General features: G+C 38.2%; 1 protein-coding gene across 1 annotated transcript in view; it reads right to left on the minus strand.

Annotated features, from left to right (window-relative positions):
• Positions 1-2332: 2332 nt before the first annotated feature.
• ABHD5 (abhydrolase domain containing 5, lysophosphatidic acid acyltransferase) overlaps positions 2333-22465 on the minus strand; it is a 29224-nt gene continuing 9091 nt past the window's right edge. The window contains exons 2-7 of the mRNA XM_080578312.1: positions 14220-14305; positions 13576-13948; positions 10395-10549; positions 7342-7453; positions 6597-6783; positions 2333-4564 (exon numbers count right to left, since the gene is read on the minus strand). Coding sequence (XP_080434438.1) covers positions 4475-4564; positions 6597-6783; positions 7342-7453; positions 10395-10549; positions 13576-13948; positions 14220-14305 — 1003 coding nt within the window. The 3' untranslated portion in view covers positions 2333-4474. The remainder of the gene's footprint in view (positions 4565-6596; positions 6784-7341; positions 7454-10394; positions 10550-13575; positions 13949-14219; positions 14306-22465) is intronic.

Consider the following 22465-nt stretch of genomic DNA (forward strand, 5'->3'; position numbering starts at 1 on the left):
CCTTTATAATCCTTATTATCGTGTGGCAGACTTGGCAGGTGCAAATAAAAGCGGACAGAAGGGAGCTTGGAGACTGAAGAAGTAAGTGCTAGCTTGCTGCCTAGTCCCAGTGGCCGGAGAGAAAGCTCTGGTTAAGACAAAGATTCATTGTTTTAGGGCGGCAAGGAGGAATTAATTATCTGCGAAGATACTTCAGCACTTAACCGGATTACAGATGTCGGCAGCCCGGAGCTTTGCCACCTCCTCGCAGGGGCTCCCACAGCAGCAGCAGGCTCTCTCCTGCTCCAGCTCACCATCTCTCCCCCACCTGCCCGCCCGCAGGGATGCCAGCCAGCCTCCCCTCCACCTCGTCAGCTGTCTGTGCCCTGGGCACCTTCCCTCACCATGCCCCTCACATTCGTTGCCTTCCTGAAAGCCTGAGGCCCCCATCAGTTTTCATCTTCTGCTCCCGTATCACAAAGCACTGCTGCACACATCCAGGTCCTCTTCCAAGCTCACCCACCCCACCACCACCTCTCTCCAGTCACCTTTGCTGACCACAAGCTCACCCCTGGACAAGTTTCACTTGTGCTACCTACAAAATTTCCTAGATGAAGCCTTGCAGCTTACCTGCTGTGCTCAGAAATAGCAGTACTGGGCTGAGGGTGAACTGGCCCACGTAAATGAACCCAACAAAATGGCAGATGCTTTGATAAGCCCTAAGAAACTACCCATGTAAATTCTCATCTAGAGCAGAAAATGGGGCACACTAAGGCTATCAACTGGCATTTGGACTAGCAATATCCCTGTAGTTACTTCTCTTTACTACGCTATTGAAAAGTGAACACTCTAGTGAAGGGAAAGTCCCAGCTATTAATGGCGTACCAAACTCAGAGTTATACAGAGATAGCAGGGAGACAGAAATACTGTGAACACACTACATACCTCATACGAGTTTGGTTGATGCGATCTTGTTAAAAGGAGAGGGCTAGAAAAATCATGTGACGAGCAAACAAACCATTACCTGTTTCATTCTCCTGACTTTAATGGGGAAAACGTGTTTAGGAGTTGCCCATTAGCCTTATGCTTCTGCAGGCTCCCATTTAAATTAATGTTAACAAAACAGGCACTCCTGAATATGTCTGCCCATATACTGATTCCGGGGGGGTTATTATATTTCACCTTGTCTTACTCCTAGTTAAAAACCTGAGCAGTGATCTGCACGAGCTGGGAATTCGAGGAACCACAACGGTTAACGGAGAGTATTTCAGCCAGGCCGTCGCATCGGTTCAGCACAAACCTTAAAACAGAAGCCTGAAAAATATAAGGTTTGAAAAGAAACATCAGCATTGGTTTAGTCCAGGTGAAACAAGATGATGGCAACAACAACGTTTCTCCTCTTTGGACCCATTTCCAAGCTCACTGCCCACACATTCATGTTCTTCAGTTGCACTTTACAATCAGATGCAAAGAGGGACTTTCTTGTGATGGTGGTGAATGCTTTACTATTGAGCCTTATCAATAAATTACTTCTCTGAAGATCAGTTTTTCTAGAACTAAAATCTAATCTGGCAGGGTTCAATAAGTAACAAGATGAACCATGCAAACAAAATATCACTAAGTTACTTTAATAAATTTTTATCACAACAACGTTAGGAAGAGCATGTCCTGGAAACTTAGTTAATCTTGGATTTTTATTAATATTTTGGATTCTTTTTGTTATGCCCTGGCCTCTGACACAAAGCTGTCTTCATTGTGATGCTGGAACAGGACAGATCTTTGGGCGTGCTTACGCCAGTGATTCTTGTCTTATTTTACAGCACTCTAATAAAAATAGCACCACCAGTTGACGGTATTCTCCGCAGAACATTTAAGAAACTGGTCATCACACTGAATCAGAGTGTCTGGAGAAGCCAAGCTTATTACCAGGCAGTAATTCAATGGTCTAGCTTCCAAGTCTTTTCATCACATGCATCACTTTCTGTTCAGCACCTTTTATGATGCTTGTTACAGTAACTTTATTAGGTTACGCTGCATACAATAGGATATTCAAAAATTCCACCTTGACTGTCACAGGGGTATCTAATACTTCCTGGAAGATAACCAACAAACATTTTCTTTATGTATATGATCAGTATTTTGAACGTGCAGCCACTTGTACGCCAGTACTTACCTCTTCAGTTAAATATAAGAAACCCTAAGAACATCGAGACACATGAAGAGAAAGCTTTACTATATTTTAAATGTATTTTGGATGGTTCAACTTAACTCATTAATTACCCTTGAACTCCAGAGCTTAATTACACATTTTTACAAAAACAACATCCTATCTTACCATTAACCAAACACAAAATTTTAGAGGTGTTTTTATTTTTTTATTGTGCAAAACTTAAGCAACAAGTAAGTCTTACTAGTACAATGAGCTGAAAAAGCAAGGGATATTTAAAAGAATATTCACATTCAATGTGCAATTTTCATCCCTACTTCCATCTCTTGATGTGGAATCTAGAATTCCCATCATTAAGTGCTATCTGAAAATGCCAATATCTTGCTTCACCTTTTATTATTTGGAAGACATGCAAAATGTATTTTCCATCAGGCCTTTATAGACAATTAGAACAGCTGTTTAAGTTGATAAATACAAATTAGACATCGAAAAGGGTGAAAAAAATACATACCAAAGGAATCCACCTAAATGGTGGCATGATTGATAATTTATAGCTTATATTAAATAAATTGTTATTCTGATTTTCCATTTGAACTCAAGAATTTAGCAAATAACATAGAATTTTGTTTAAAAATCTGGCATCTTCTAAAGTGAAAAAGTAATTTAATTCAATAATTTAATTAAAATCATTAGCTTGTTAGACATCAAGTGCTAGCAGTCAAGGCAGTACAAAGACTGTTTGATGTTTACATAGCACCATATGGATATATATCTCCTTCAGAAAGAGAGATTATGTTCATCTGGGAACATAACCTGAGCATTTCCTGAAGATTTTAGGTATCTTTGCCTTCTTTATCATCAATGTGTGCCACAATTAATGTGAGCAAAAATGCACAGAATTCCACTCAAGCCTTAAGACGGTGCTATCATTAATTCAATTCTCTGTGCACAAAAGTATCAGGAATTCTTCAGTAGTCAATTTAACATTCAAAAGCAGATCAATAGTTCCATGTAAACTCTTTGTTAAAAAACAAACCACCACATAATTTGGCTTTAAAGTGACAAAGTATTTTGCTTAATTTAATTTACTAAGCTGGTAAAGAATTAATATCAAACTACATTTTCAAAGAGATGCAGAGGCTGGATTATCTCAAATTTCAAAATACACAAAATATATAACTATATAAAGAATCTCCAAAACATACAGCTACGATTTGTTACAGTGGTATTGTTTGTTCCAGTAATAATCCTTCCTATAAGGAGGTTGCATGCTAACTAAAATACACTAACCTGCTGTAGTTGCCAATTAGAAAATATCCCTCTGCACCCACCCCACACCCCACCCCAAATTTACTAGAAAGCAGACTAGAAGTTCTATCTAAAGGAAAAGGGAATTGTGCTCACTATCCAGATGAGCATTCCCTAGCCTTAATCAAAATCTTCTTGCCAACTTCTCTACAATTGTTAGGTTTAGGCAAGTAACAAATCTTGCAATGATCATAAAGAGTTAAAAATAGACAGAATAACTAACAAGCCATTTTCTGTACTTCAAATCACTGAAATCTACGTATCAAAATATTTATGGAAGCATGAGCATTGGTGTCATCACTGACTCTTACAAACTGAAGCTTCTATAAAAGTTGCACACATGGAAAAATATGCCTTGAGATAAACAGAAGTAAAACCCAACAGAAGAAAGATTTCCTAATATTGAACCCTGATTCCTTACAAAGTAACACATTTTTCAGTGATAAAGACTGCTCATTATTTTGGCCCTGTCTCTCTCCTAGAATCAGCTTCATAAGCTGTTATCACTTCAATTAAAAAAACAACCCTGTTAAAATATTGTATATGGAGTTCTGGATTCCATAAATAAAACATATAAGCAATTTCATATTCTTGCTATGAAACATAAACTAGAAAATATGAATGTTTATGAAGAAACAAAATCACATTTTATGTGTTACGTCTATATCGGTATAGATTTCTGTATTAATGGAGAATTCAGCATCTTTATAGAGTTCAACACACGAACAAAATTCAATTACATTTTCGAAGAAAATTCCAGTTTAAAAAGGTGTAAGTAATTTCATGTACGGCAGGCCAACGATCTAAAACCAAACCTCAAACAAAGCTGTACAAAGTTTGCTTCAAAATTCCCCATCCCCCAAAAAGGCACTAAGTGGTTTAAGTGTGCAAATGGCTTCTTAGAAGAAACAGTGTGCAAACAGAGCCTGTTCCATTAGCTCCGCATTCTTTAATAATTTCCTAGGAAGTATTGCTATTAAATGTTATCTACGGTATGAATTTCTGAAGAACAGAAGACGGTCAGTCCACGGAATCACAGATATCTTTCACTCTCTGATTGAAGTCTTCAGGCTGATCAGCATACACGTAATGACCCGCACCAAGGATAGCCTAGAGGACAAAGGTGAACAAACAGGTCAAAAGGACAAGAATATAATAGAATATAATATAAATATATTTATATGAATATATTTATATAAGTATAAATATAAAATAACATAATAAACAAATAAATAAATATGGGGATAGCTGAATAGTATCACCACAAAAACAAAACCACTATTACTTGAAAGGAAAAGTTTCCAAACTGAAACTGATCTATTGCACCCAGTGTGTGTTAATGAAGCAGGCAAAATTGCTGCCAGGAGGTGGTATCATACAACCTAAAAAAGACTGTAAATATACGGCAAACTGAAGGTTTGTTTCACCTGTTGAATGAACTTTGCTAAACAGGAAGAAAGGACAAAAACATTACTTTTTCAATTGCACACCTTGTTGAAAAAAGATTCAGGTAAATGCAAATAACTGCAAAACAGAAGAACGTATCAAACCTCTGATTAACGTTCATCCCTTTCATTCTCTGCTCAAACAATTCTGCAATGTAATTCTTTAGTTCTTTAAGTGTTTGTATGATAACATCTAATCATTTGTATTCCCATATTATGAAAATTATATGGAAAAGACTAAAGAAGGTACTAGGATAAATGATTAACAACTCAGAGACTTAAATTGCTGACGATTTTCTAGCCTTCTAGAAGCAGATTTTAGTCCTCATGATTAACTATTACTGAGTTAAACAGGGGAAAGTCAAATCCAAATGATGCAACATATGGGGAAAAAAACCTAACAAAGTTCTGGCCTATATCATTCCACTTTAACTATGTAAAAAACATTATGGGCTTAAGTAACCACGCACATGGTGGTTACTGCATTTCTATAATTTATCATTCTCTGACAAAACTGGTATGAAGAAAGCCATAGCTGTCCTGCACAGCAAAGGTACTTGATTATTTTAATTCTACAGTCAATCCAAGATTAATTTGTATTTAAATCTATTTCCCCCCTTCCCCCATCAAAACACTCCCTCTTAAGTCTTTAAATTGAAGCATGATGCTTTAATTATATCTAAATTTCCTTCACTTGGAGTACTGTCTTCAGGTCTGGAGCCCCCAGCACAAGAAGGACATGGACCTGTTGGCCTGTTGGAGCAAGCCCAGAGTCCACAAGGACGCTCAGAGGACTGGAGCTCCTCTCCTCTGAAGACAGGCTGAGGGAGTTGGGTTTGTTCAGCCTAGAGAAGAGAAGGCTCCGGGGAGAGCTTATAGAGGCCTTCCAGTACCTAAACGGGGCCTACAAGAAAGCTGGGGAGGGACTCTGTGTCAGGGGGTGTAGGCTGTTGTGTGCTTCTTAGTAGTGATTTTTTGTTGTAATTTAACTCTTGTGTTAAGCAGCAGTGTGATACTTTCAGATCTGGACATCTGCATTTATGACTTGTATTTGTGCTCTTTAACATGTGTAAGCAGTTCAGTAACAATGTCTTTTCTCCAAGTTCCAGCTCTGATGTCAGCTATATCAAGATGATAAAAACTTATTTCAATGACTTGTCAAAATATACTATCAGCATCACATGAATATTACTGCCCAGTTAGGACGAGACATCAGTAAGAAGGCAGCTGACACACAAGAACGTTATATCACCTCATAGCATTGTAACATACATGCATGTATATTTAATTATCACGTCTGACAGATCTGACAATGCACAAGTTTACTTTAAAATAAACAGGCAAATCCCCAGGTGCTTACCACTGACCACAAAAATTATGTGTATTAGCACACTACAGAAAAAAAATTAAATTGTAAAGCAGAGAAGTGACCTTGTTCAAAGATATCATTCAGTTTCCAGTGCTACAGTAAGTTTATTTCTTCCTCTGGGAAACACTCTTTTGTCTGGATTTTCTTTGACACTGTCTTTGACACGCTAGCACTTGTTTTCTGTCTCTTCGTTAAAGAAATCTGAAGTTATTACCCTGGTCTTTAAATCAAAGGGACCTCATTTCCACAATTGGTAGAAAAAATTCATAGATATGATTTAAACAAATCCACACAACAAACTAAACAACTGCTTAGAAATTGAACTTACAATTGTCTTCACATATGAATTTGGTCTCAGAGACTGGATAGTGCTGCCAGAATTGCCATCTATACACGAACGTGCTCCGTAGACTACAGTGATAGGAATGTCTTGATCCATTTGTGGAATCCGTTGCAGCATCGGCCTTTTTGCCCATCCGTAAGGAATAGTCATGTTCTTGAAAGCTGTTTCACCACTTCAAGCCATTCAAAAAGGGTAAGAGTAATTAAATTTCCAATGTATTTGCTTTTTCTCTTCTCCTTTCCCCATACCTACCTAGGAATTGGAGTATCTGTGCCTTTTGGTAATATAGACAAAAGAGTGCATGAGGATGGGATTTTTGACTATTAAGAAACATAGATTTTCAAGCAGTTTTCAACAGCCTTTTATATATATATATAGTGCTGAGTGATAACATTCAAAAGAATAAGATACCAAATTTATTTATTTTTAAGAAAATCTTTACAATTTAAACCACTATAACAACTTTGGGATTAAAAATAAGTGCCCAACATCTCAGAATTAAGACACAGGTAATTTAAAAGAAATAACAAATTAGGATAGCTTCTACATCTAGTTTCTGAAATTCATAAAAAGTGCAATGCTATTTTTTAATTAATACAACAAACATTATGATAATAAAAACAAAACAAAAAACACATGCACACTGTTGCCATGACCATTGGAGGGAGCAGCAGGCCATCAGTAAACGAAAGACTGACTTCAAAACATACACTAGGAAACTCACGCTCACCTGGGTGACTGTACATTGCAGTGATAGATATATTCAGTCACTGTGTTATCATCAAACATTGATGCGTATTTTCGTTTGAAATCTGGTCTTAAACGCTGAACAAGGCTTAGTCCTGTCAAAACAGAAAATTAGAAAAATGTTAGTAGAGACAACTTCATCAGACTGCCTAACACTTTTCATTAAAACCCTCCAAACATGCTCCCATGAAACTCACGGCTAACTTTGATGACTTCTAAAACAATGCTTTGTTATACCACTTACAAGTCTTAGGAAAACACAACAGCAAACAGGAGCTATACATAATAATTCTGAAAGATTTTACATTGTACCAGAAGAGGGACAATATAATCCCTACTGAATACGGGGAATGTTTGTGAAGGGCCACTGCAAATATAAAAGAAACAAGCAAAGGGAACCAGTGAAAGGACTAAGCAGATACCATTTTGCCAAAAATTTAGTCTTGCACGATAGTAGTAATGCTTTCCTTCTTGCTCTGGCAGGACTGGGTGTGCCAATAGCATCCGGCCTTTCAGAATCAGAAGGCACTGCTGAAAAAGCTGGGCTGTTTTTCTTCTTTAGATGCAAGTTTGTACTCCTCCTATTTATACAACAGTTTTCTTCTGAAGTTAGTTCACCTAACTAGTGTTTACGTGAAAGAAGTCCATGCTGAAAAACGGGTATAGAAATCTTGACACGAGTACAAGACATTAGCAGTGGACTTGCCAGTATTAGGTGGATGGTTGAGAGCTTACTGATCATAAGGGTCTTTTCCAACCTAAATGATTCTACTATTCTGTGATTCTATAAATTAAGAGATTTAAATTAGGAAAGCTATTACCCACATGCTTTCTTAGCAGCTACAGAAAAGAGGCAGGTCCTTTCAAGGGGCAGTTTGGGCTTTTTAAAGTTAAGCTCCTATACTGAATCACTTCCTTAAGAAATTTACCCTCTTCTAACTGACCAGGTGGATCTTTGGGACAAAAGCCTCATAAAAAGCCAATCTCAGTCTGAGGATATTATTCACCTCTGAAGACAGAGGCTCACCAATTACTACTTGAGTTTATAAAATGAAAATACTGTTGTTAATTAGTGCAATCACGATGATGTCACTTCTGTCCACCTGTTGCAGGCCAAAGGCCTGGCACTATTTACGCAGACCTCGTAACAGTAATCTATGCTTTTGTAACCTTGAGGTTAGACTATTGCAACATGCCCTTATGTATGCTTTAAGTCAATTTAGAACATGAATACAGTGAAAGAGAAAACAATTTGCTTATGAAACAGAGATTTAAGTCCTGAAATGATGAAGGTTTTGCAAACTTTCTGCAATTTGCTCTGCCACCTGTATTTTCTCTATAGAGATTTTAGTTGCCAGACTTCTGGCTTTTTCTGGAAATCAACTAACTGGAAACCACTCAAAGAAAAAGATCTCTGTCAATTCTGCTTCTCTCCCAGGTTTAGGTATCTGCCTGCAGGTTTGATTAAATATCCATGTGATGCTGCTGTGGTACCCCAAAGAACCCTGCCCACACGTAAGTGTCTAACTCCTACCTTTGAACAAGAGCAACAGGCCTTCTACTGAGGATCACACAGTTATGCCTGCCCAGCAGTTCAAGCACAAGCGTTATGTAGAAAGAAACCTGGGTTTGCTTCAGTGCCTTATGCGGGTTGGATTTGATGCCTGCACTGCTTAAACCTACCCTTCTCTAAGAACTACACCTCACCTGTCAAGAGTTACATGGTAAATTGATGATGAGAAACTTTTTGAACATCTGGAGTGGGAAACTGATGAAAAGTTTTGAAAAGCAGTGCCCTCAACTTCAACCTACAGGCAAGCCTACTTTGGGGATACCTGGACAAGACAGGGTCTGTTTCCACAGCATAGTTTGCACGGCATTTACTTGCTATGGGAGACAACTTCAGATTTGAACTCTTCCAGCTGGATTGATTTATGCATACATTTGTTATTGGATAAAATGCATCAAATCAGTGCTTATCACTCAATATGCTTCAAGTTGTTTTGTTAACCAGATTAGAAAGCATTTTACTTAAAAAGAAAATGTTTGTACAAAACATTGCTTGTTTGAAAAGCTAATTTTGTCATCCTTCTGAAAACAATCGAATATATTAGCATGTTAAAATATACAATCTATAGGAAGAGATTTAAGAAACAGATGTGGTTTATACAAAGCCTAGAAATTCCACTAGTTCCTTTCAGACTGAACACTAAAAATGATGGAGAGGTTAACAGAAAGTTATAAATAACTTCTAAGGGGTCTGAAGGCTATCTTTTTCCAAGCCTCCCCAGCAGATACTCCAGTAACACAAAGAGTAATAAACAGATTACCTCTTGTCCTCTAGAAGGAATACATACGATGAATTTAAGATTTGACCGTGAACTTCTCCCCACTGCCCGTATCAACTAAAACTGCAGTATTCTGGTCATCTCTACCTAGTCCCAGTGTTAGGGTTTATAGAATTTATCTCATCAGTGCTTTTGAAGAGACATAGAAATATGAATGATAGACTGCTGCTGTAATGCAGGACACTGCTGAGGCTCACAAAATTGCTCGAGTAACAGGAAAATGGCCGATGGAAAAGAACACGGTTTCAATTTCTTTAAACTCCAGCAAAAGACAAATGTACTTAGGAGAGACTGCATTCTAATATTAAGCAAAATTGGAAATCTTGTTTGTCAATCAAACTGCAATTGGAAGGGAAACTAAACGGACTGTGACTGGAGGCAACTAGACAACCTTTTCACGGTAATGCCTCTTTGTCAGGCTTCACCAGCAGATGTCCACATAACCTGTCTCATCGTAGCTGTAGCCTACAATACGTGCTATAAATTATCACACTAGTATTTCTAACAGAAAGATCTTGCCCTCTTGTCCTCAGGAGTTTGTCTTTCCTCAAGCCCTCCCACCTTCTCCTCAAGCTATATTCTCTATGGGTGATGTGGGCTTGCAACAAAGCATATCTTAATGAGGTATCTGCTCCTTGCTTATGCTTAAGGCAAACTGCAACAGTTTTTAAGAGTAGCTAAAACTCACCAAAGGGTCCTGCTATCCTCAGCCCAGCTAGCGGATTAAACGGACTCAGTATAGCTCCTAGTGCTTTGATCCAGATTGGAATTGGTCTTTCGTGTTCAGCGTTGTCAGGCCTCTCTGGAAAACCCCATGGCTCCACTAAGATAAGGTGTTTGACCCTGTTGGCAGAAAAGGTTCAGAGGTTTAGAGTACAGTAACTTTCCTTTGACTGAGAAAGCCGTAAAATTGCTATCTGAGGATGACGCAATCTGTTTTAGTCACTTCTGTCATAGTGGCCTTACTACGTTTCTGATCCATCAATGATTTTGCATTTGGATGCTAATTAAAGAAAGATGAATTTCAACTAATCATATGTAGGAACACCAGAAGCTTGGAAGCTCATGTCACAGAGAGAAACTCAGCATTCAATAAATACCCACTATCATACGCATTTGAGAAAAATGTCTTTTTTCTGTTTTAAAAAATGACCAAATCCATATACTTGGTTTATGAAGGAGCAGCTTAATTTGAGAGAAAAAAAGGGAATTGCACTTGTTTCATTTAAGTAAACATTTAAAAATCTGTCACTCTTTTCCAAGCCATCTCAGATCTCTGTTCTATGACGGGATGCAATTTATCTGAAAAAGGAACTTATCAAAGTAAAACTTGATCTGAGTGAAGCAGATCAAAATTAGCAGATATTTTCTAAATTTATTGATTTTGGTTGATAAAAGCAATGCCTGAGAGACAATTTATAAAATTATCACTCAAAGGAATCTCAGTACAGAGGGTACAGTAGGAGTCTCCAGCACATGTAACAAATCAATCACTTCATGCTGCAAGTCACCCTCAAGCAAAAAACTTATTTCATCTTGATGGATTGGAATCATCCATTTGTTTAATCCCATAATAACACCCACTCTGACAGGACTGAGCTAGATACTGCTGATACCTGGAAAAATGACTCAAATACAGTTTTGCATATTTAAGGTGATTTTGCATGCAGGCTTCAACACTTTACTTTCTTCTTCATGACTTCCTTCTCTTTCAAAGCCATGAGATTAGGTATTTAACACAGCAGAGTTCTTAGTGCCTAAAACGATTTTAGAAGTGATTCTGCAGGCTATTTCTGGACCATAATCGTTTGGGAAACCAAAAATCTGTGCTTGAAATGAGGGGCTGAAAAGGATTAAGCTCACAAAGATGTTTCTTGGCTGTCAGCTCAGCCATGAGCGTATTTGCACACAGCAGCAAACAAGAACGGTAACAGAGGACAGGGTAGAATTTAACTATATAAACCAAGCAGGGGAGATTAGAGGCTAAGGAGTGTAAGCCGTGAGGGGCTGTTCAGGACAACTAAACATTCTGTGCACAAACCGTGCCCTTAAACATAGCACAGCATGCACATAAATAAAAACAGAGTAAGCTTTTTTGTCTTGTGTTGTTTCTTAATATTTTCCTTCCTTTTTTGCATTCTTTCTTTTGGTAATCAAGTCTAAAGTATAAGCTGTGATAAAGGGAAGCTGGCCATGAAAATCATTCCAAAAGTGATAGTCCAGAAGCTGCAGTATTTGAAAATCATAACCCCACGACCACGCAGGAATACTCTAAATGGGAATCTTTTTGAATTAATGATCTCAGATGTCCCACGTACAAATTTAGTACAACACAGTAAATTAACGGATCATGTAAGGTTGGAGAAACAGATCTACTTTCATAACAATATGGATCCAGAATCCCTTAAGCCTCTAATGAATTGTAAGATAATCTGTTTGAAAGCTGTACTATTTTAATCACTTGATTCAGCACTGTCCTAAGATCCTATCAGTCAGTGTGATAACTTGATGGTGTTAGTTTAATTTCAGAGAAACATTAGTAATGCGAGAGCACAAACTAAAACACCCCCAAATTAACTGACCCCAACTTAAGCAGAGTGAAGCATGAAAACATAGAAATGTCACTTTCAATGTAAGACAGCAGAAGGCAGAAACAATATCGCATCCCACTGGGATGGGACAGCACCATTTACAGATACTTCAGAAGAAGGGGTAAGAAACTTGTAAGCGATCCCTACAAGCAACTACCTGCAGTCAGCTAGAAGTTGCTTTACACCCAAATGGATAAGAGGTTTACATCCCTAAAGCAGAGGACCGTATTCATTCCAATTCTGGATTTAGACACAAGCCTGCTTTCATACCTCACTTCCAGCAGCATGTGCCAGCTGTCAACCAGTTGACAGAGAAAGAGACTAAGCATTTTAGGAAAAAGCAGATGTATGGGTTTATACCATAATCTCCAAGTGAGAGAGTAAGGTATGCATATGGTATCAATTGATACTAATATAAAGTAAGATATTTGTTCTGTATAGTATAGAATCTCCCATATGATGTGGAAATCTGGACTTACATTCACATCTTTTAACAGGGGTCCACTATTCCTATTTAGACAAAAGCAAGGTCATTTCTTGATACAGAACAACCTCAGCTAGTGGGATCCTCGCCCAACAGGGCCTATATAACTAGGCTATATTGAAAAAGAGACAAATTATTAGTTTAGGGTAAAAAAAATGGATTGGCGGTCAACCAAGACGTGGTGCAGAAAACGATGAGATGTAGTTACAGCACTGCTACAGCTGGATTATTTTTCAAAGAAGGAATATGAGGTGGCACAGAGATAATTTAAATCAAACAGCCACTAAAACTATTTTTACATCATCATGCTTGCACGAGTCTGACTGCTAACATATAGACATAAACTACCTAGGGAAATTAAATTCAGAAGTTTCGCTGTTAGCCATAACAACGGGAGAGTTGACAGAAATAGGCCTATTTTTGTCTTAAAATAACAGGTTTGAACAGAGATGTCTCAAACATTCATGAATAAATATGATCCTTGCTATTTAGCCTTATAACATGGCAAGGGGTACTGAACAAAAACAAAGAAGTAAAGAAAAGTACACGGAACAAAACGCCTTTACCTACCACTTATGACCTACTGCTTATCTACCTACTACTTATCTCTACTCATCTGAAAACAAACCGTGCAATTAATACTTGGGGCTTAAAATTCATTATCAAGTTCCTTTAAATCAACACAGTCGTTTCCTTAAAGATCATCTATAAAGAGCCTGAAAAAATAAAATCTGTGCTAAAATCACTAGTCAAAAGCAGAAAAGGAATTCCTTCATTCCTTTATTTTCACATACCTTGATGGGTACTTTAGTGAGTAAGCAGCAGCCAGGAATCCACCCAGGTTGTGTCCAAGTAAAATCATTTTTTCTAACCCGACCTCTTTTCTCCATTGTTCTATGGATTCCACAAACTGATTTTCTGCTTCCCGAGCATCAGCGTCGAAGTGGGGTCTACTGCTACGTCCAAATCCCAAGAGGTCGAAAGCATGAACGGTCCTGTTTTCACAGAGCTCTTCAAAATTGAGAGCCCACATTCCGACACCTCCTCCAAATCCATGAAGGAGGACAAGTGGAGTTTTACGTGTGAGGTCTGGAGAGAATGTCAACGTCCATATTTTATTTCCATTGGCTATATACACATACCGTTTATTGTATGTGCTTGTAATACCTGGAAAAAAAAAGAGTGGGAAAAAATGATATTGCTAGACACGACTGATACAATATAAAGTACATTTTATGGAAACTACTGTTTGGAATAGGACATCCCTTTCCAAGCAGAGCCTACAGGCAAATATCATAAATAAGGGAACAATGAAAACATAGTTCTAAACCTGGTTATTTCATTGCAATGTAGAAGCTGTATTTAAAAACATTTTCTGATTATGGAAACGGATAGAAAATTTTGTTAAATCTATAAACCTTATTAAAAACAGACTTACATTTTAGCATTTTGTCCTCAGCCTCTTTAAGGTGTAGCAGCGATGTGGGACACCAAGCAGGAAGCCAGCTGAACAACCATCCTAACCTACAACAGCAATACAGAATATAAAGTTCTTGAGCAAGACGTTCCCATTCTGCACCATTTGATGCTTTGAACAAGTTCCTTTTGCTGCTGTTCTTAAAAGAACCCATGTGTACCACACGTCCTGCAGGACAGGAGCGAGCAGTAGGAAGAAATCCACCTTCCCCTGTCTTTTATGAAGTGGTGTAAGGATCAGGGGTGTTGTTCAAACAGCACACTGTCCCTCCGCTGCCTGTCCCTTATCAGGGTGTACCGATGTATCTCCGTCAGAGCAGGCTTCTTCTGGGAACCTGGAGACATGAGTCCTCACAGCGACCCGAGAAGCTTGGCAGGAAATAAAACACAATCGTTGGGGTTTCCAGGCCCCTCTCGGGTTCCCCTGGAAGCCTGCCTGCACATACACTACCCTGCGTGAACCCTCTGCTTCCAGAAAAGCAACATGCCTTGTGCCTGCCAGCCTAACCCGAACTAAGATGCACACACCAAATAAATTCAAAAAGTGGAAAATAAGCAGGTTTATTCTAGCAAAGCAAAGCACCAGGGACTTCATTACAGACTTAGAAACAAAGTCACAGCAGAAAATCAAACAGCAACTTCAAGCCCCCCTAACAGAAGCTACTTTTCAGCTGTCACTTGCTATCTTTATAGTACCCTCTTGACCATGAGAGCAGGGGAATGACTCAGCTAGCAGCACAGCCCCAGGGACATCAAAGGACACAGCAATTAGGTGCAGCTCTTCCTAGGTGCTATTTTTCCCCCCTTTTTCAACAAGGAACACTCTTTTCCCTCCCTTGACTGTTTCTGAAGCAGCTCAGACTACTTGCAGTGCAAAGGTTGCTGCTGTAGGACCTCAAACCACTCCTCGTGGAGAAGAGCATGAAGACACCAAACTTGCAATCAATTTTCTTTCTTTAGTGCTTTTTTCCCCACACTGAATTCCTTTCCAATTAGTTACAGTATTTTCAGGATTGAATGCTGCAAGTATCAGTTGTACAAAAATTGATCTTAAAAGACTGTGAGATTACTGGTGTCCAATTTTTCGGAGCTTGCACAACTCATCAATAACAAATTTACGATTTGTCCTTCCAAGTTCTTTATCCAAAGAACGTTCTTCCCACCTTTCTCAGGGGCTGAGCTATCCCAGCTGCACAGCTATTTACATTTATGATACAACATTGCAGGGGTTTTGGGAACACACAATGCAATTGCAAGCTGTGCTGCATTTAGGGAACATCAGGAAAAAAATCAAACACAACATACTTGGTCAAGAAAGGATTCATCATCCAATCACCCATGGCCACTGTTACTCAACGTTATTTACTTTTCTGAGAAACACACAGATGCCTGGCTGGTCTGTAAATAACCTTCCTAAACCCCCAAATGTGGGAAGCACGCTGATGGCGTATGGACTGAGAGCTGGGCAGCTGAATGCTGCATGCTTGCCCAGATGCCTTGTGCAATCCGAGACCTGAAAAAACTCAGCATCCTCCAGGAATGGTATCCAACTGATTGGCTTCCACATTAAAATAGATATCTAAAAGGATTAGAAGAGGTATCTGTGAGGTTAAAGCTGGCACCTGCCAAAAGCAACATCACCAGCAAATAACTGTTGAATCTGGGTTTAACAATATCACCGTGTCCAATGTTATGAATTACTCTGGTAAATTACTAAACAATAGTTATGCCACAACCCTTTGAAGCCAAACTTTCTGCTAGTTAGGTGCTGAAATACACATTTGTATTTATAATTCTCAAGTCAGAAGCAGAAAATCCAGTTGCTATTTCCCTCAAGCTAAAACTGTATAAAATATTTACTCTTAGGAAAAACACTTACTTAGCAAAGGAACTTCTTTAAAGATTTTTTAATAAGGAAATGTATAGCTGTAACATGTCAACATGAAGACAGTGCAGAGATATGACACCAAAAAAATCTACAGTTCACAACCTCAGAATTTCACTTCCCAGTCCTAGGGAGACATGTGAATACCCAAGAAAAATATTTAGAGAACTGTATCAGAATCAGGAAATTTTAGCATAAGTGTTCACTCTTTCCTTTTGCTAATTATCAGTATTGTTTATAAATACAGAGATTTTCATTCAGAAGAGACATCACACACGTAAACCCTGAAAATAAAGTCAGCAAGCTGAAATGCTTAGAATAAAAATTATATATGTGTTTCAGTCATTCTGTACTTGCTGAACTAAAAGAGCAAGTGAAGATGACATTCCGTCAAAAAAGTGATTAAGAATTTAAGAAAGAAAATATTTAATCATTTATATTCAAGACTTAATCCTTTGTTTTTCCCCCCTCCTTCCAACAAATTGCTTGATGTTTTCCACATGCAGAGAACACTGAACTATTTAATTTATTTAATCACATCCCTGGTATAGGCACATTCTAGCCTTCCAAAGGTATCATTTATTCTGTACATCTGTGCTAAATGTGTCCTCTAAATGCACACAAGAATGTCAATTGCTTACATGACCTATCATTTTTATTACTGTGATATTAAGTTAAAATAGCTATGTAGCATCAAAAAAGAAGCAATGGCTCTTTCAAGACCATTTGTTCACCAGCAATATAGATAAGACATGAAAGAAAACTAAGGATTTCAGCTGGAGTTTCATGTTGTGAGCGAGCTAACCACTGCCAGAAGAGGCAGGCCCCACTCTGCTCTCATCAACCACCACTTCCCAAACACTCTGTTTCCATATTCCTTCATAAAGACGGAAAATGCAACAGAGGAATATTTTGAGGAGTTAGGAAATCCACTGTGCTTAGTTGCTTGCTCTATCAAAAAGTGTGAAATAAATCTGGCAACTGCCAGCCCACATTTCTATCGTTTGATGGTGATTGCACACAATGGGAGTTGAACATCAAACTATCAAGGCACGTAACTAGGGGAATTGAAGGTGTGCTTTCTTGTTTGGCCAAGCAGTAACATTCACCAGTTTGCACATCCACACTGAAATATCTAATAATCAGTAGGGCTGAGAGGGCAGAGCCATGCCATAGGGTGCTTCCTCACATCTCTTTGGGGGCAGTTTTGCTTTCACAGCCACCTGAACAAGCCTGGAGCACTGGAGCCAGGAAAAATCAGAGGCGTCAGGCGGGGGGTTTGCTGCCCTGCTAAGGGCTCAAACAACACACACGAGTCTGTAGGAGGCAACTGACCTCCAGGCTTCTTGTACACGTTTGAGGCAGAAGGCCAGAAGCTAAGGGGAAGTCCCAGAGACAAGTGTTACATGGCCTTAGCCAAGGTGACCAACGTGAGGCTAAATTAGCGAGACCACCGGTAGTTTATGCTGACAAATACGGTAACAAATACTGAAAATAACAGCCCCTGGGGGAAATACACAGAGATCTTTGATGTCTTGTAGAAGCTGGAGCCACAACCACTCTGCACAGGGGCCAGGACCCAACGCACTGACTGGTAGTCCTGCTTCTCTGGGTCCATGTGGTGCTGGTCTAAACCGGACTGGGAGGGCTGGAGTTTTGTGTGTGATGCGTGTGTTGTAGAACAGAAAAATTATAATTTCAGTCACTATCCACTTGCCGTATCTATCCTGCTTACTAAATACATTTTAGATTGTACCTCACTGGGGGAGCACGGTTCTGTGTTGCAGCCATTTTACCCATTTCCCCCGTGACAGTCTGCTGTTGGCTTATTTTAATAATTGACAGCCCCAATCACATCCTTATTTGCTAAGCAATCAAAAGCAAACAACGGGAAACCATACCATGCAGTTTAATTAACGAGAAACCCTGCTTAATCAAGCACAACGTTCCTACTTTAATGGCAGGCCTGGGTGTCTGTGAACCACTCAGAACAGGAGATTGTCATGAGGTTACCGAAGAGCAAAGAGATCTCTTAAACTAATCTAAATTTTTCACTGTTAGGCAACTTGTGGATGTATAGCAATCCTGCCTTGCCTCACAAGGTGTGATGCTCCTTATCTATGCTATAAATTGACCTATTTCTATGTATTTTGCCAGACTATTTTTTACCAAGTGGACACCAAGCTAGAGATCTGAATTAGGCAGCCCTTATCGTGCTGCTCTGGTCACCATATGAGTCAGTGGAGGCCTTCCTCTGGAGGTGCACACAGATGTTACGGGATGTGATGGTCTGAAGGAAGGGCTTTCCCAAACACAGCAAGTCATGGCAGGCTCCCAGATATACCACCCTCACAGGAGAAGTTAGATGGAAGCTCCTAACCTACAAGTAGCACACCTGACGAATTTTGTTGGCATGAAGAGGAACAACCTCCAATACCCGAAGTCAGAAAACGAGACCTAATTTCACAGCCCTTAGCTCCTCCTTCCCATAGGAAAATTTCAAAGCTGAGCGGTGTTTTTTATTTGAAAGTGTTCCATACAAGTCTTAGTTGTATTTCTGCTTCCTTGCTCACGAACTGATCATTCTTGAAAGTCTGAAAGTGTTTAAGACTTCAAGAGTTCCCAGCTACATAAAAATAAAAAAAAAATAATTAAAAAACAATTGAGACGTGATGATTCTGCTTCTGCTGTTCCTTATACTAAGCCTTACAAGCCATGATGGGGAATGTTACTACATTTTCCCAGCTCCAACTCAATATATTATATGACAATGTTCATATTGCACTTTTTGAAAACAGATGAAAAAACCTATTCACCGAAACAAGGTAAATCTTATTCCACTCAATGAAGAAATATACTGTAGACAAATTTTTGACTTACCTGTCAACTACAGTGTGCTTGACTGAGTGAATCTCATATGTAAGCATGCTCAAACTGAAAGTATCAGGGTTTAGAGGATACTAGATGTCAGAGCGATGGAGGCAATTTTTCATTTATAATACATACTCTACGTGTACAAGCATGAGAAAGGAAACAGATATTAAAAATAAGTAATGATTACTGTCTGCAGAAATCTAAGGGGTAAAGCATAACTGAATATTGTATAAAGAGTAATACTTCTTTTTCTTAGCTGCTCGAACGTTAATTTGAAACAAGTATTTGCTGTCACAGCTCAACTTAAATTGCCTGAGGGAAACTTTCAAAAGAATTGAGCATCAAGTAGAGGCAGAGGCACAGTGAATGTGACCCACCCATCCACCTCCACCAACTACGTCAAATCAGATGAAGAATGTGGCAAATAGGTAACTCATGTAACTACCATTCTGTCAGCTAGATTAAACCTATTTAGCTTGGTGAGAGTCGATTACGTGCAAGACCACTGATGGATTTGTGGCCAGTTACAAATTTGGCATGCTCCAAAAAAAGCTCATGCAAGCTTCAATAATACTGCAGGATGGTAAACACTTCTTGTTATGTTGAGGTATGCACTCAAACAGCTGGCAGTCTACCCACTTTCTGTCCTATAATGCTAATTTCAAAAATGAAGCTCTACCATATCAAGATGTTCAACTGAATGTTCAACAGAAGTTGTTTGTAACTCTATATAGGAGATATAAATACACATAGACAGAGCTCGCTTGCTCTTCAAGCTCACAATGTAATTACTCCTGTTAGAGTTGTATGAATGTGTGACTTTGAAGGTGTATTAAGCTTAAAATCAGAGGTATTTTCCCCATGTATAATACTGTTGTAGAGCTAGCTGTCATAATCTATGGAAAGCATGGGAGTCAAAAAAAGGAAAACACAAAATCTCTAAGTGACAGAACTCTACTAAAGCAGAGTAAATGAAAGCAATGTCATTTGCCACGTGATGATTTGTCAAAAATTACTGACCTTCTGAAAGAATATATGCAGAGCTCTTTCTACAGTGTTTACGATAAACTTTACTTTTGACTACAAATTTTGAAATTAGTAAGGTAATTAGAACTCCCAGTACTAATCAAAAAAGAGATGCTGAAATATTTATCAGTGACAGAAGCGTGGAGAATAGTTTCTCATCACAAATATTATCTGGACTTAAAAATTCCACCAGTAGGAAAGTCAGAGCTCAGCATCTACAACAATTACACAATAACTCACAAAGGACTGAGGGAATGTAACTAAACACATGAGCAACTGGGTTGCATATCTGCTTTTGTCCTGCTCTCAACAACTGAACGTATTTAATATTTTTAATTGAATTTTTGCTTAAAAAGCTAAAACACTGAGTGAACTCACTGGTAAATCATTTCAAGCTTTACCCTTAAAGCTTATTAAAATCAAGCTGATCTTTCAAAAACCCTAACCCTCTCCTCTCTTGACTCTCAGAATTAATTCTAGCTATTTGTAAGGAAGAGAGTAACATCAACTACATGCACAGAATTTGTTATACTGTTTCTGCATAACACTAAGAGGAATGGCATTCTGATTTTCAGGCCATCCAGCTAGCATGATCATTACAAACATCAGTTGATTTGAGCTAGTCCCAAACTAAGGAGAAGCTTGCACTGTAACAGAAAAACAAGTGTAAGCTAATGGAAAAACAGCTCAGATTCTCTCATTTTTTTCTACAAAAAGTATTTTTGAAGTACTGTGCTAGCAAAGGAATTTAGAACTGATTTTTTTTTTTTAAAATCAAAATATGGTAAACACCACAACTCTTCCCAAGGTTTTAAGTAATTTCTTCACATGAAAATACTTAAGCACTGTCCTTCAATAAAACTAGTCATATATTTAAGTGTCCTGCTGAATTGAGGTTATAGTGCTCAGAGTTTTATGAGAAGAAACCCTAAATACTTGTATATTATCATTAACGCATAAGTGACAGTCAAAATACATCGTTAATTAAAAGAACGGGGCAGCTACTGTTATGGCTGATTTCAATATCATTTAAAACTGCAAGGAAAAGCAACCCAGGCAACCCTTTCAATTTCTATAAAAATACCAAGAACAGGCAAAACAGGAGTGAAAAGGAGCTTCCCATATTCACAATGGGGCAAAAGTTCAATGTATCAAATTTAGGGCAAAATGTCAATTTTGAAAGTAAAACAGCATCTTACTATAATGCTCTAAAAACACACTGTAGTGTGGATTTCATAGGTGCTTAAGCGAAAATACCAAGACATAGTTGTTGTCTTTTTTTTTTTTTTTCCCCAGGGGAACAGCAGAAATAAGTCTGTTTAACTAAATGTTTTCTGCATTTTCATCAGCGTCAGTTGTAGTTGATACAGAATCTAAGAGCTGAATAGCATGTGACTTCTTGCCTCTTCAACAACAAGTTTTCAGAGCCAATTCCATTTTGGGCTATTAAATTTCAAGCTTACGGGCAACGACCTGAAGCAATACAAAGCAAAAGAAACTGTCAAGGATGACAAAATCAAATATGACTTCATGTGTCAAAATATCAGAGAGAAATAGCAGGTTTACATCTGGCTAATTTATGTCTAAGAGTTAAATTATAATACACTTTTTACTTTTTCATTTCATTAATTATTATATATAATAAGAGTTTCTTCCTAATATCTAAACCTACCCTCTCTTAGCTTAAAGGCATTGTTTAAAATGGTTTAAAGCCATTCACTATATTCAAGTTCCATCTTGTTCTCTACTTACACCTTGGAGAATGTGCCTTGGATATAAGTTGTGTAACAAATCAGTGAAAAAAAATACTTTGGAGAAAAATGCAATAACTTATTTCAAGCTAGTGTGCGAAAGAACAGAAAAGCATGTTTTTAAAACCCCAGTAAACTGAAAAGTAAACTTGAGGAGATACAGAACCAGCAACTATTTCCAATTCAAGGAAGTTTTAAAATTATTATATATTGGAACTGCACATCTCTGAATCAAATTTGGTTAACATTTTTCTTTTTGTAACACAGTACTAAATGACTAATAGTGATATGAAATGTAAAATGCATCAGGCTCTACCACTAAAATTAGGATGTCACTTAATCACTGCAGATTTAATTTTGTGAACGGGTTCCAGTTCTCCAATATAGCTTCAGACAAGCCAGCCTCCTTTAACATTTCAACAGCTGTAACCATTTAAAATCCAAGAAAATAATACATGCAACCTAGGTACCAGTATAAGCAGAGCTTAAATCTTGCTATGGATGACAGCAAGGATGGAGAAATGTTACATGTAGAGAAGTAAATAAAAACATTACTGAAGACCAAGATATATGTTCCTTCTGTTCAAAGGGTATGTAAGAATGTAACTGTGAGATATCACTGATTTTTAAATAAAGCTATAAAGAAAAGGATATTTAATTGACAGTAAGAGA

This window comes from Anser brachyrhynchus (assembly GCF_964034855.1).
Source record: "Anser brachyrhynchus genome assembly, chromosome: 2".
Lineage (NCBI taxonomy): Eukaryota > Metazoa > Chordata > Aves > Anseriformes > Anatidae > Anser > Anser brachyrhynchus.